Consider the following 16,231-nt stretch of genomic DNA (forward strand, 5'->3'; position numbering starts at 1 on the left):
ATATAACTTTAAGCTCATTGGACTATGTTTTTTTTTAGCGAATTTCCCATATAGGGAATAAGCTATTACCGTAGTACTCATGGCAAGACCTGGACGCGGGACCGATTTTTTTTTTTCGTTTTGAGGTCCCTAGAGGCCAAAAACACCATCCGTTCAAATTCATATATATATATATATATATATATATTTATATATCTAATATATATATATATATATTTATATATTTATATATATATATATATATATGTGTCCGTCAGCACGATAACTCGAGCAAAAATGATCCGATTTTGATGAAATTTGGTAAAAACGTGTAAACGTACGTTTATTTGAACGAGTTCGCGATCCAGCATGATCGGACCATGGGAACGGGGGTTTACGGGGGGTTTTATGGGGTAAAAATAGGTTTTTCCCATTTTTGACCCAAAAAACATAAAATTTAGCAATTTCTTTCCAAACCATTTTGTAGAGCTTAAAAAACAAATAATTTAGTATATTGAAGCGTTATTATGCGCCTAATGGTTACGGAGAAAATTCCAAAAAATTGTAAATTTAAAATTCCCATGTTATTCTTATGGAGAATAAGTAAACTGTTGTAGTTTGCTTGTTTGTGAACATATTTTGATCAAATTTGGAAAATGTTTTTATTTCTTACTAACTATTCACATTTTACAAAAAAAACAGTTTTACCCTCCCTGATGCAGCAAACCTAAGTACTTGTTAAACTAATTCTATTTAAATCAAGAATAAATGTTATATTTTTAAGTAGACATTTCAGTGTAAATCCAATCAGTCAAATGGAAATTCGCTTAGTCTGCAGGTTTGCTGCGGCGGGGGTATTTATATTGGTGACAGCTGGTTATGAATACTTTAGTATCTAAAAGTCACTGGTTTTAGGTTAAGTTCCAACTTTCCTTTTGTGAATTGAGTACATCTTGGAGTAGTCTGGCTCCTTTAACAAGACCTGTTAAAAGGGGGTTTAATAACCATTAAGTGTAAGAATGTAAGGAACAAGTAATTTTATAATAACGGGTTTTAAGTAGTTATCATTTGGTGTACAACACTAAACATTTTCAAATTTGTCCTACCACTCCAAAACAATAGTAAAAATTACTTCTGTAGCATTTTTATTTGATCGATTATTGTTTTTTTTTTAATCCTAGCATTGTATTCCTCACGTAATCCTACCAACAACGTCAGCTTTCATGTGTTGTAAATTATAATGTGTTAGGCGTATCTATAAATAAATAATGTAAACCTCGGAACTCAGTCCTCACAATAAATCAATCATATCATTTATTTGTCTTATGGATTTTCACAAATCATTGACAAAGTCAACACATCAGCCTATGTTTCCTTTGCATGAAAACTTCACTATAGCCTACATATAATTTCTTCCAGCTTGGCCTTGTCTCTAAGATTGTTTTGCATGGCCTTGAAATCTTTCCTTAATTCATTAACACACTGCAACACAATTAACATTTTAATAAAAAAATAACTAAAAATCATTATATTCATTTTTATGTATCTCATAGACTATGAACTTTTTTATCTCACTCATGAACTATGTATATCAACAACCATGATGCAAAATAGAATAGTTAACTTCAGAAGAAAACAGTGAAATTTATATTCATTTACCAAAATTTATAAATAAAACTAGAGTGCTTTAATTTAAACTAGTGTACATGTTGCTCGAATTCGAGCATTTGCAAAGTATTACAGGAGTTATTTCAAAATGAATAACAGTCATATTTACAATGAGTTTAAAAAAGTCAACTCAAACATTACCGGTGTGTAACTCAGACCATGTTTATCTTCCTTATTGATAAACCTAAAGCATTCCGGCCGGTTTTCTCCTTCTCAAAATGCCTCGCTGTATAGGCAACACAGGTCATTGATAGAGGGCCAATTGAGAACGAAAAGTAGTTTTGGGGTAGTGTTAGGGAGCATTTTGTAACCTAATAGTTGAGATTGTCCAGGGTCAGGTGCTGACTGTGATGAGTTAAGCCTATTACGCGCCACTGTTCTGTAGCTGCGGTCGTTATCACGATTACGCCTCCTGTCTTATGTTTCGTTTTCGTCGCATCAGAGGCATTTAACCCTCCGAGTGTCCATAGTTTAGGCCTTAATGTCCACCTATTTTTGGCCCCTTTGCAAGGTTTTATTAAAACGGATCTGAGAAGCTTAAAACAATGTCAATTCTAATGTTCTATATACCATTTTGTTTGGAAAATCATGGGCTTCAATATTATATATAAAACATAAGGAACATTTTTTCAAAAAAAAAAAATTTTTAGGTAAAAAAAATATAGGCTAATTTCGAAAATTTTCAAAAAAAAAATAAGTTCGCGCTCAATGAAATTGTATAAATTATAGGCCTATAAATATTTGAAAATAGCCACTTTGTTCTAAATTTAATGAGGATTACAAATATATAATCATATAGCGAGGTAAGTTATCAAATAAATAAGTTATGAGCGAAAAACGGATTTCAGTACATAGCGTTTAGCTAAGAATGCATAGCCTAACCATAGCTAGGAATCTGGCTGATAATTTACATCAATATCACTACCTACTTCTTCAGGATCATCAACCAGCACTTCAAAACCACTTAAATCTTCTTATAATGCACCACGTATATCACTACTTTTGATTTTTAACACTAAAACAATGATAAACGTAATAAAACACATCAGTCATCGGTCCGGGGGAACCTAGCTGTTTACAAATACACGCACGTCAGCTGTCTGCTACAATATTTTCGGAACTAAAATGAATAGCGCTTAGAGACAGATCCTGGAGAAAGCTTAGAATATTACGGAAAGAACGATACCTAACTCGATCCAGTTCAATCCGATTCAGTCAGTCATAGAGCCTTCGCCGTAAACGATGTTTGTGCGTCATAAAAGTGACGCGTGACCCTACACAAAGTGTGTTGTGCGTCATTTTTATGACGCGTGACACTCGGAGGGTTAAAAGAAAAAAAAAAGAAAAAAGTAAATCAGTCCCGGGCCTAAGTCTTACCATGCCACCTACGTTAATAGCTACTTCCCTATAGGGAAATTTGCTAAAACAACAAATAAACTAATTATAGCTACACACAACAACGATAAATGCACAAATTTTTGTTACAATCATGCTAACACGATCCGTCATAGCGACAGTAAACAACGATAAATACACAAATTTAAGATACAACCATACTAACACGATCCGTCTTTGGGATTATGTTTACACAAACTCAAATACCATAATAAATAAATGTAAATAAATGTACTCAATCAGTTTCATTGAATTGAAAAATAAATAACAGCAATTAAATTATACAGCTGATCAAAATGTAAACAATAATGTTCTTCATAAGGATAACATGGGAACTTTCAAAGCCATGGGGCAGAGGCCAAGGGACTTTTACAAAAATGTAAGGCCAGTTTGCAAATCTACGCGACACGCTCTTTCCAATGAGACGTCAATGGACAAAATCAGTTAAGAAATGGCGGAGGAGTTCAACCGACAAAGTTTCATGTAGCGTATTAATTATATAGATTGTTAATCTAAAGATTGTTTGTCACAGATACTGAAGCTCTCTCAAATCCAGATAATTGATGACCATGATTATTTTAAAAAGGTCGGACGGTCAGCCATTTAAACCAAATTTCCAGAGGAAATGATTTGATGTTAGATAACAACAAATTAGTATTATGTTATATACAAATACAATCATTATCTATTTTTTCATTACAGCAGAAGATACAAGTAACAAAATGGGAACTCCAACAAAAATATTGGAAAGCGATACAGACACTTCTGAACAATCGGAAATTAGGCATTCGAGTAGTGTAAGTACCAACTTTAAACGTGTTTTTAAGAATTTTTAGCATCAGCTAATCTGCTGATTGTGTTTTCAGTGGCATTACTTGACTTTCATGGTAGCTGCCCCTAACCAAAAAGGAATTGTGTAAATGTTCAGTATTTTCATGTATATTCCAGGTGCTGGATAAACTGGTTGGAAATTGTGCTTTAGATTACGCTTCATTATAAAGCAACTCTGAATACTGAACAAAATACTGCTGAAGTGGGACCATACATGTATCATTGATATTAAATGAGTGAAAACTCCCCTGTATGGATACTTAGTTGTTTCTTACTGCGATAAGGATGGAAACAGAAGTCTCTAGAAACACGTACATAATCGGTTAATCCAACCTGCGGTAATTAGTTCAGTGTCAAGGTAAGAGAAATCTACACATTTGATCTAAAACAAACGGCCTACAGTAACATGATGGTTTTGTAACAGGTCTCGCAGCTGACTCCAGCCACCCCATTGACAGGACGAAGGTATCTAAAGGCCAAGGACCCTGGCAGTCTAACACCCGTGTCGACAGCAACACAAAGTGTACAAAGACTACAGAATCTACTGAGTGGCCGCAGTCCAGCACCTTCACCCTACCTGCAACAACTGATTAGGTAACCTACACATTCAGGCTCTTAAAATTAGTTATTAAATATACTTTACATATTTCGTTGAAACATCATAAACTATAGGACAGTTAACAAGTATTTTAAAATGAGGATGTATTGCTAGCTTTGAGCAATGATAATAATCTATGGCCATTGTCTGACATTTCTGAACTCTTTATTCAGAAAACCTTTTGGAAGATATGGTTTTACAGGACATTTTAGTTGCTAAATTAAAGTGTTCTATACTTGTTTACATAATATGGTAATTCTAGTTAGACAAATTTTAATGTTCTCTTTTTAAAACCAAAGAGTATTTTTAATAGATATTTTACACATTTATTTCATTGCTACCTCAATTACACTATACCAAGTTACTTAAGGATATATTTAATGGTTTTTGAGATATATTAAAAAATATATAAGATGGCAGATATCTTGATATCAAGGGAATAATGGATACATTTGATTTATAACTTACGTATTTATTTATATTTGGCCTACAGACCTGTTCCCAGAGTTTGGTATTTGATTTATGTGGCAATCTGTATAATATTTGTAATTCTTGCAATTTTTAATGGAGCTTATTTTGATTTGACTGTCTAAGCAAATGTAAATGTTTCGCAGCAGTTGCAGTGACGACCCTCAGATTGTAGACAGGATCAAGTCTCACGGACAGAAGTTCATATCTCAATACACTCAGTCCGCTCAGACACACATAGACTTTGCCCAACAACGGCTACAACTGGCCGAAACACTGTATTATAAGTTGCTGGAAAATATACTTAAGGACGAAATGAAAAAGCCTAACTTTGATTGCAACGTAAGTATGACCTTCGAATGTATGTATATTAGTGTGAAGTCAACGTTCTATTCTGGTAGCAAAGTTGTTGCTTGTTTTAGATCAAAAAGAAGTTTATAAAAAAAACTGTTTACAACTCATCCTTATAGACGGGATGGCCACTTCAGGTTAATAAGTCAGTAGTATTATGTTGATATCTGTGGTTCTAAAAAAGGTCTAGGCCTATTAGAGGTAAATTCTTACTTTTTTCTACAATGATGGTCGGATCTGGATATCGGACTACCGGATCCGAGCTAGATCCGGCACCCGATCGGATCCAAAAATTCCGTTTTGATGGATCCGATTTTTTCAGATGTTTCCCGACTTTTTTACCAACACAAAGCTGTCTGTATCCATGTACAAGACCGATTTCCCCCCCGATTCTTTTACTAACACAAAGCTGTGTGTATCCATGTACAAGACCAATTTTGTCCCGACTTTTTTACCAACACAAAGCTGTCCACTTTGCTTTCTCAAATCAGTGAGAGAACATGTAAATTGTTAGGTAACTGTAGCAAAAGGTTATTTTACCTGTAGAACTTCACATACCCGGCTATCAGTACTGTGGACCTGGAACGAATTTAAGGAAGAGATTAACAAGAGGTGATCCAGGCATAAATAAATTGGATGCTGCATGCAAAAACCACGATATAGCATACTCAAGATCGAACTATAGTAAAATATACACAGATACCCTTTTGGTGGTCGAGCAAACTTAGCAAAAAGTTTCATTTGATGATTTTGAAATGTTTTAGTGTCTCTAAAAAATTAGAGGGATTATGGGCTCAACTGGAGAGTGGAGATTACTCTATATATAAGATATATTATTAACCTTTAAAAATTACCAATTTAATTTTGAACAGTATGATTTAAATTGGCATTCTGTTAATTACGTTTTTTTAACCCGTCCTTGTATCTGTGATCTGTGTGAGTGTGTATCTGGATCCGGATCCGAAGATCCAGATCCGAATTTTTCAAGATCCGGATCCGATACCGACATTTTTTTGGATCCGCCCATCACTACTACAAAGTAAACAAATACTTTTCTTATAGGTAGGTCTGATCACCAAAAATTAAGTTTAATATTTTTTTATTGTACACGCTTTTTTTGCAAAATTGGTTTGATATTTTTTTTGACCTGTAAGAAAATATAGAAGTGACCAAACTAAATTTATGATTTTAATCTTTTGTCGTGTATTATTTTGCTTCCAGTAAATGTCTACAGTATTTATTCACAAATGTAGCGTAAATTAGAATTTGCCTGCAGTAGAGCACAATTGTCTTCTTAATATCAGCTATCCGGACATCCATTGAGTAAAAATAAAAATATTTGAAGGCCTATAGACTAACCAAACTACTGTACTACTAACGTTACTGTATACTGTTACAATCTAACGTTGTTGTTGCAGAACCTGTTGTGTCACGAGGTGTTCCTCCAGACACTGTTTGCCTGTTGTCTGGAGATAGTCATCTCAGCCTACCTTCCCCTGGGTACTAGTATACTGTTACAATCTAACGTTGTTGGTTGCAGAACCTGTTGTGTCACGAGGTGTTCCACCAGACACTGTTTGCCTGTTGTCTAGAGATAGTCATCTACTCGTACAACTCTCAGCGTACCTTCCCCTGGGTACTACAGGCTCTGGGTGTGGAGCCTTACCACTTCTACAAGGTGATAGAGGTGACAGTACGCGCGGAGGAGCAGCTCAGCAGAGACATGGTCAAACATCTCAACCTAGTGAGCAAACATTTCAGTTTCGCATATTAGAACTCTTCATATCCCACCGAGCCCCAGGATGAAAAACAATTTGGCTGTATGAATCAAATCATAAAAATGATATTTGAAACCTAACAATAATGTGTAATAAATAATTGTAGTCAAGAGCAATGTATTTTTAGAAAATACAAATTTTTAAAACAAAAACTAATAAAAAATTTATGTTAAAGAGGTTAAGTAGGCCTAAATAACATAAAATATTATTAAATGGTTTATATTACCTGTCCTATTGTAGTCTTAGGCGACCGGTTTCGGGATTAAAATGCCATCATCCGGTGGTTAATAATTTCATTTCACTCAAATTGAGGTCGTCGGTAAACACAAAAAACATGCACATAAAACATGACCACGCATCTACCCATGCTGCTTCGTAGTGTCCTCTACTGGCCAGTTACTAATATTTGTACAATGCCCATCCGTGTTTTCGTGTTTCATGTTTTATGTGCGTGTTTACCGACAACCTCAATTGAGTGAAATGACATTTTTAACAGCCTGATGATGGGATTTTGTTCCCGAAACCGGTCGCCTAAGACGACAATAGCATCACTGATGGACAGGTAATGTAAACCATTTATTTCAATAAGTGATCCTGGGCCACTAACCACAATGAAAATAAAGTATTATGAACTTGACTTGAACTTAAACTAATATTAAATAAAAATAAATATGGAAGTGAAAATTGTCAAAAGTCCAAACTGGCTGTGACAAGGTTGGATGTACAGAAAATAATCTAAACCAAAGAACCAAATTTTTTATAAGTTGTTAATGTGTCTCAATTGGTAGATTCACTCTTTTATCTGATGTAATGTTTATTTCTAGATAGAGGAGCAGATACTGGAATCTCTTGTTTGGAAGAGGGAGAGTCCTTTGTGGGATGCCATCGATGACTCTGGTAATTTTTTAAAAATGTGTACCAGTATCAATAATTAGCCTACTTCATTATTTATCATTATTTCCGTCAGTTCAGTTATCTTAATTGAAAATCTTTGTGACCCTTTTATTTAGCTCTCACTTTCTACTTTAAGCTTAAACTTTTTACAATTAGCTTAAATATTTTTAACTACCTTCACACGAGCCCTCACATACTATAAACAGCTTTAAATTCGTACAATTATTTTTCTCTTTTTAAAATACAAAATTATATTACTCGTAATTAGCTTTGACATTTTTACAAATATTATTCCTTTTCACAATTAGTTTTAATTTTACAGCACAATTTTTTGTTTTTAACTGTTTACATCTACCTCAAACTCTTGTCTTAAGTTTAAACCAAAAATTTTTATTTAATGATTCATTAAGAAGTTTAAAGTCTCAGACCTAGATTGCCAATAAACTATCTGCAAGTCCTTTATAAGGCTGATCGTTAATTTTTACCAGCAGCAGGAGTAAACGTGTTTGTGATAGTTTAGCCTATTGTTTATTTATTTTTTTACCTAAGTAGCCTACAAACCTAAGGATTTTTTAAACCCAATGTTATTTAAATAGGGAATAAATCTCATATGCTAAAGGAAATATTTGGGCGAAAGTCCAATCAGGTAGTAACACAACCTAATTACATGTGTATCACAGGTTTGCCAGTGCCATGTTGTGAAGATGTTATGTTGCCTGGTCAGTTGACAGAGGATAACTCTTCAGCGACGTTACTCAACAATCCAGCAATCCGTCGTCTGGTTTTACCAGGTAACCTGTCTGAGCACAATGCTTTGATATATTGCGAATAGCACTTTGCTTAAGACATAAAAACAAGTCTAGATTCCTACCCTTTTACTTTTGCAACCTGGGTAGATATATCATATTAAATATGAATGTGAATATCTGTTTTGGGTTAGGCCTACCCTGAACTTGCAAATCACGGGTATAGTTGCTTGTAATACATACTAGTGTAGTGCCTCGTGGTCGAAAACTCGACCAAAAAGTATTGTGTTAACTTCTCTATTTTCACCTCACGCTGTAAATAAAACATGTGGTTGGAATTTGTTTTGGTTTTCTGTTTATATTTTATTGTTATTTCGTCACCAGCATGGCAACCCATAAGGCCCATGTTTTTTTTAAATTTTAAATTCATTTTTTTTTGCTTATTTTTTAGCCTAATTTGATTTATAAAGGGATTCTGCATATCTACGGGCAAATGTATTTCTAACAGTATGCGTAAAATTTCCTTGCGATGCACACAAGCTGAGGAAAAAGGTTTGAAAGAAACATGCTTGCCTATTAATATATAGAAGACTAGCAGAGTACCCGTCCTTCGTACGGGGTTGGAATATAAGTATAAAATGATTATTGCAGTTATACTCAAGCTTTGCGTTTGCAATAAGGACACAGTTTGATGAAATTTGTTTTTTAAAATTTACAGTATTCTATAGTATTACACATCTACCATAGCCATAATGTTCTACCACTTCACCTAAACAATAGAGAAATAGAGAAAAACAAATGATCAACTATTTGCAAAATATCACAAATTATTCATGAAATGAAAAACATTAACTTAACTGTAAATAATCATACTTTGACAGTTCTCATTGCGAATCACAGTTTTTTGTTGCTGCTTAGTTCAAATTAGCTGTTTTCATAAATGGAAAAAAAATAGTGCTGCACCCTGTTGGTAAATCTTATAACTTTTTAATGCTTTTCCATATCATAGAACCAAATTTTTTAGTTGAAACAGCTGACTAAATTCTTCAATTCCCTTTAAATATGAATACTCATAAGATTAACATGGGGAATTACAGAGCCACTGAGGCGGAGCCCGAAAGGATTTTTGAGATAAGAATATGCCTATATGTTAATCGGGAATGTAAGCTATCATCATGCCAAATTTCAGCCCAATCCGTCCAGTGGTTTATACGTGATTGAACTTCAAACAAACAAACAAACACACAAACTTTCACATTTATAATATTAGTAAGATATATAGATAATGCATAGTAAAAATTGGCTACAGCTGATCCAAATGGGATGTCTACTTCAGTTCCAAAAGTTAACAATTCAAGCTTACAGAACAAGAGTCCTATTTACAAAAGACATTGAGAACTTTTAAAATGTTGGAATCAAATATTGGAATGTTTATGAAATGTTTCAGCAGTTCCAGGTGTGCCCCAGTCCCCGGCACCCTCCGCCTCAGAGAGGTTCCACTCCCCCGTCACTGCCACCTCCGCCATCGCCAAGAAGAAACTGTTCATAGACAACTCTAGAGGAGTTTGTACAGTCATGCCGGGACAGTCAATCCTAGCAGCGGCTCCTAAACCTCCAGGTGAATGTCTGGCGTTTGCATATTTGTGTAATCATTTAGGAAAGTTGTCATCTACTTTCTATAGTACCTTAAACATGTCACTATAGACTACTGGTACTGATCTGTGTGGTGATGTGAAGTCACACGGACAAGCTGTTGTTGGCTGGTTTTAGAGATAAACTAAATAGTGACGCACTGCATCGCGCATGTGGCTTAGAACTTCTAACTAAGTTGTACTCTTTAGTAATGTTTTGTCCCTCAGGTACGTACTCATGATAAACGAGTTGTGAAGCTCCTAAATGTACACACATCCACACAGACACCCTCTCCAAATGTCACTTCAGCGAGAACAAAATTAAATGTCTCCATCAAAAACTGAAGTTTGAAGTTGTTCTGAAAAAAAACTTGTCTGTATACTAGAAGAATGGTTGGGAAAAAACTATGCACAAAATTATATTAATTGTTATCAACTTTTGGATGAACTGCTAAAAACTTGTCTAACATTGTTTTCTATTTTAGTGGCCGCAGGGGAAGAGGCGGAGACTAAAAAGCCACAGACAGGAAGTAGTGTCATCATCAACCCAGCTATGCTCAAGGAACGGCAAACCAAACCTAATCGACCCCGTCGCACTGGTTCTCTAGGGCTATTTTTTAGGAAGGTAAGATTTGGTTGGTAGATTTAAATTTGGGATTAATTTTATGAGACACTTTTAACTGGTTTATACATCTTATACTACATTTTTAATCCTTACCCACATGATGCTTAAAAGCATATTTTTGTTTCAGTTCTATCACTTAGCAGCAGTGAGAATGCAAGAGTTATGCACTCATCTGGATCTCAAAGAGACTGAGGTAACACATTTCATTCTAAACTAGCTTTCACATTTGATTGCAAATTGGTTTTGAGCTGGATGTAGCTATTTACATCTAATGTTACTCTAACTGTGTGTGTGTGGTTGTAGGTTCGACGCAAGATTTGGACGTGTTTTGAACACTCTATCATTGATCACACAGACCTCATGTTGGATCGACACCTAGACCAGATACTGATGTGTGCAGTCTACGTCATATGCAAGGTAATCAAATCAAATACTACTTTTTTCAACAGAAATTGATGTTATCTCTGGATTTATAAAAAATATTTTGATTACAAAATCTTATCATGTGATCTTGATCTCTGGTTACTGCACTATTATAGAAGAAAGAGAAACATCAAGAATGTAGTATATAGGTAGATTTATTAAAACCATTTAAATTACATTCCTAATACACAAACTTATGACAAAAGATACAATGTCATCAGGGCACCAAACATTAAATGCTTAAAACTCCTTCCTACTTATATTATGAACAATAAACCCTAAAACCTTAGGACAATGAAGTAAAATGATTATTCTAAGTATAATAAACCAGTAAAAAAATAATTATTAGAATATCCAAAATAATCAATAAAAAATTAGATTAAGTATCACAATTTAATTAGAAGATGTTCATTTTAATTGTAGCAACTTCTGTATCCAATAGTCAATGATTGTAGGCTCCAAAACCTAGATTGGAGTGAGTAAGTGGCTCATTTGGTGACAAACTGCAGCAATTCCCTCACTGTGTCACCTCTAATATTTATCATTATGGTTTATTTTTTTACTGCTCACGTACCACACACACACAGTCCTGAGTCCTTTGTGGATGTGAAAATGCAAGGCTAAGAAAACCCACCATACTGAGTAACAATTTGTTCCTATGTGTGACATTGTTCAGATTGAGGGGCTGGACAAGCCATTTACGGAGGTCATGAAATGCTACAGACTACAACCCCAGGCTGGCAGTCATGTCTACCGCAGTGTCCTGTTGTATAACAGACCACGGACTGGACAACGGACCAACAACAACAACTGCTCTGACAATGGTGAGTGAACTCCGCAAATAAGTGACCTACTAAGGGTTTGCAGGTTCTCAATATTTTTGAGTTGGGTCAACAGTTGGCGCGAGGGATGGTTAAATAATTTTTATAATGATGCCTGTGTACTTTTTGACTACTTTGATTTTTATTTATTTATTTTCATTATTTAACAAAACCCATGTTTGTTGAATACAAAACACCAATCAAATTTCAGAAGTGTTCAAACTTTGACCAATGACTCATTTAGTGCAACATCGAAGCACCAAATTGGATTATCAAGTGTCATGTATACATAGTTTAATATGGTGGTCTTCCAGTATTGTCTTGTACATTGTAAATAGCTCTTGTTAAAAATAAACACGTTTTTGTGTTTGCCAAAGGACAAGAGCCAGCAAGCGCTTCTGTGGAAGTGTTAAATGAGTCGGAAAACAGATGTGACATTATAAAGTTCTACAACTCAGTTTACGTGCTGAAACTGCAAAACTTTGTGAGGAAATTCACCAACGGGAACAATCAGGTTGGTGTAATCTATTGATAAATTTAAGAATTAACGGAGTCAAAACTCTAAGTAACTTAATTCTATTTACTTCAAAGGCGACATTTTAAATGGAATTAGTCTGGTCATAGTCTTAAAATGCAAGTAAATGTACCAAAAATAACATAAAATGAATTATGAAAAGTACCCTCCTCCCAGCAAACCTGCAGACTAAGCGGATTTCCATTTACCTGGCTGGATGTCTACTAGTGATGGTCGGATCCGGATATCGGACTACCGGATCCACCGGATCCGAGCTAGAACCGGCACCGGATCGGATCCAAAAAATTCCGGATCTTGGGCTGGATCTGGTTTTGATGGATCCGATTTTTTCCCGATTTTTTTCCTAACACAAAGCTGCCTGTATCACTGTACAACCCCGATTTTTTTACCAACACAAAGCAGTCTGTATCACTGTACAACCCCGATTTGTTTACTAAACACAAAGCTGTCTGTATCACTGTACAACCCCGATTTTTTTACCAACACAAAGCAGTCTGTATCACTGTACAACCCCGATTTTTTACTAACACAAAGCTATCTGTATCACTGTACAACCCCGATTTTTTCCCGATTTTTTTACTAACACAAAGCTGTCTGTATCCATGTACAAGACCGTTTTTTCCCCGAGTGTTTGTCTCTTGATGCAAACAACTTATATGGCAAGGCCATGTCTCGATGTTTGTATCTAGATGCAAATAACTTGTATGGCAAGGCCATGTCTCAGTGTTTGTCTTTTGATGCAAATAACTTATATGGCAAGGTAATGACTCAGTGTTTGTCTCTTGATGCAAATAACTTATATGGCAAGGCCATGTTCCAGTGTTTGTCTCTTGTTGCAAATAACTTATACGGCAAGGCAATGACTCAGTGTTTGTCTTTTTATGCAAATAACTTATATGGAAAGGCCATGACTCAGTGTTTGTCTTTTGATATCCCGTTAGTATTTAAATCTCACCCGATGCTTTGTGATAAAAAATAATAAAAGTATGATTTAAATTGGCATTCTGTTAATTATGTTTTTTTTATCCCGCCCTTATGACAGTGTGTATCCGAAGATCCGGATCCGAATTTTTCAAGATACGGATCCGGTACCGACATTTTCTTGGATCCGCCCATCACTAATTTCTACTCAAATGTTCCCTAAAAATTGTCAGATTTATTTCGTTTTTAATTAACATTATTTCATTAAGTACCTAGATTTGCTGCTACAGGGAAGATATTGAGCTTAGTTTTAAATAAACAAAATTCCCAAATTTGGTTTAAATATATCTACGAACAAGCAAACTACCGTAAGAATAACATGGGAATTTTAAAAATAAAATTTTTTTTTTATTTTCTCCGTAACTGTTGGACATATAACGCTTCAATATACAAAATCATTTCTTTTTTTAAGCTCTGGGAACCTCAAAACGAAAAAGTGAATCAGTCCCGGGTCTAGGTCTTGCCATGAGACCTGCGGTAATAACTTATTCCCTGTATGGAAAATTCGATTATATTCCCTATATAGGAAATTTGCTAATAAAATAAGTTAGCTATAAAGTCTTGAGCAATCAAGTTTTTTTTTTTTTTTTTTTTTTTTTTTTTTTCAAGTCAAATAAATCTTTATTCAGACATACAACAATGTGTACATGAATGCGTCTTAATCTTAAACTATAACTAATACCAAAACCATTTTCCTGATCCATTTTATTTTATTATTTTTTTTTTTTTTACATATTTACATGTTTATTTACATATTTGAACATAGTGCAGTAAATTCTTCAAAATTATAAAACTCTCCATTAATTAGAAAATTCTTAAGCTTTTTTTTGAACTTATTTCTGTTTTCCTCATTTCTTATGCTACAAGGGAGAGAATGAAAAAAATTAACCCCAATATAATCAGGACTTTCTTTAAATTTTTCTTTTTTATGCTTTTTAATTATAAAATTTTGTTTGTGCCTAGTATTGTAAGTATGTACATCCTGCTGTCTTTGCAGTTGTGACTCCCGGCTTTTAACATATAATATAGTCTTATATATGTAGAGGCTGTAAACTGTAAAGAATTCTAATTCTTTGAAACAATTTTTACATGATTCATTTTCATTTAAATTAAGGATGCACCTTATGGCCTCTTTTTGTAAATGTAAAATTTCATTTAAGTTAAATTTATTTGTTCCACCATAAATTTCAATGCCATAAGCAATATGGGAGTGTATATTTGAATAATAAACCACACGCAAAATTTCTTTACTGCAAAGGGGAAATAGTCGTCTTAAAATAAAAATACCGGAGCTAATTTTATTACATATTTTATCGACATGTGAGGTCCACTTTAGTGTACTGTCCAAGGTTAGACCTAAAAATTTGGTTTCACATGCAAAATTTTCAAATATCTTTTCGCCAGACTTTTTACACTCAAATTTGATGAAGGTTGTTTTGTTTTTATTAAGTAAAAGGTTTTTTTCATTTAAATAATCTCCAATTATTTTGAGCGAATCTTTCATTTTTATTTCAAGAAGTTCAATATTCTTTTCATGCAATAGAAAAAAAATCGTGATTGGCTATTTATTGTTCGATCTTTAAGAACTTAGTGTCGTTTGATAAAAAAAGCAGTAATAAATAAAATGACTAGGCTTTTTTGTAAATTAAGTTATAAATTTACCCAATTTTGAAACAAAATGTCTGTTTATGGTTATTTATTCGGCAAACAGCTTTTATTGCAATTTAAAATCGTAAAACATATCTTCGTTATAAGATTTAGTTAAGATATATGTAATAGTTTTAAGGATACTGTATATTTGAAAATCGCAAATATGTATCGCTCAAGGAGTTTGGGTCAAAAGAATTAATAATTTATGTGTTGGACATAATATACCATACTTATGTCATCTGCATACAAGCAGAGGGCATTGTTTTCTACCCGTTCAGATAAATGTTCTGGCAGCCCTCCCAAGTAGCACAGGAACAGGAACGTTCCAATTTAAAGTTAAACCATTTAAATTGAAATCATAATATTGTGACATTACAATTTTTTATACCTTCCAATATAATTAGGGTTACAAAGCCTTTTTTTCATTGTAATGAAACAGGGCTAAGGATTTTAGATTTCTGACTAATAATTCGATCTGTGTGGTAGAACGGTAACCTGACGCTGTCACCGCTGCCGGTGTCGCGCGGTGTGCCGATGTCTCCCAGACGCAGGGTGTCTGACAATCATGCAGTGTTTATCCGACCTCTCATCTCGTCTGAGCCCAACGTGTTTCCTCCCTCTCCCACACGACCACTCAGCTACTGCTTCAGCCGCAGCCCGGCCAAGGTAAGTCTTAGTGAATGGAGGGAATAGATTTGTGGGCCAGTTTTCAGCTTGTCTCTTCCAAAGTTATATGGTCTAATTGCCATTAAACTGGTGGGTGCATTTAAAAAACCTTAACTGTGAGAATTTTTTTTTACAGCATAGTTAACTCATAAAATAAATTGCTTACAGAGAGATACGCAAAACTTCAAGAT

General features: G+C 34.4%; 1 protein-coding gene across 5 annotated transcripts in view; it reads left to right on the plus strand.

The window, feature by feature from the left end:
- LOC128996854 (retinoblastoma-like protein 1) overlaps positions 1 to 16,231 on the plus strand; it is a 31,006-nt gene that overhangs the window by 12,038 nt on the left and 2,737 nt on the right. For 2 of the 5 annotated variants that reach the window (XM_054422360.1, XM_054422364.1), the window contains 13 exons: positions 3,745 to 3,839; positions 4,298 to 4,467; positions 5,086 to 5,281; positions 6,831 to 7,034; positions 7,893 to 7,965; positions 8,643 to 8,753; positions 10,156 to 10,326; positions 10,825 to 10,964; positions 11,092 to 11,157; positions 11,268 to 11,381; positions 12,064 to 12,211; positions 12,586 to 12,722; positions 15,861 to 16,040. In XM_054422360.1, coding sequence (XP_054278335.1) covers positions 3,745 to 3,839; positions 4,298 to 4,467; positions 5,086 to 5,281; positions 6,831 to 7,034; positions 7,893 to 7,965; positions 8,643 to 8,753; positions 10,156 to 10,326; positions 10,825 to 10,964; positions 11,092 to 11,157; positions 11,268 to 11,381; positions 12,064 to 12,211; positions 12,586 to 12,722; positions 15,861 to 16,040 — 1,805 coding nt within the window. The remainder of the gene's footprint in view (positions 1 to 3,744; positions 3,840 to 4,297; positions 4,468 to 5,085; positions 5,282 to 6,830; positions 7,035 to 7,892; positions 7,966 to 8,642; positions 8,754 to 10,155; positions 10,327 to 10,824; positions 10,965 to 11,091; positions 11,158 to 11,267; positions 11,382 to 12,063; positions 12,212 to 12,585; positions 12,723 to 15,860; positions 16,041 to 16,231) is intronic. The other 3 variants (XM_054422362.1, XM_054422363.1, XM_054422361.1) reach the window with 3 other exon arrangements.

Source organism: Macrosteles quadrilineatus, unplaced genomic scaffold (assembly GCF_028750875.1).
Source record: "Macrosteles quadrilineatus isolate MER2022 unplaced genomic scaffold, UCM_ALF_1.0 Scaffold_6__1_contigs__length_79288215, whole genome shotgun sequence".
In the NCBI taxonomy this organism is placed as follows: Eukaryota; Metazoa; Arthropoda; class Insecta; order Hemiptera; family Cicadellidae; genus Macrosteles; species Macrosteles quadrilineatus.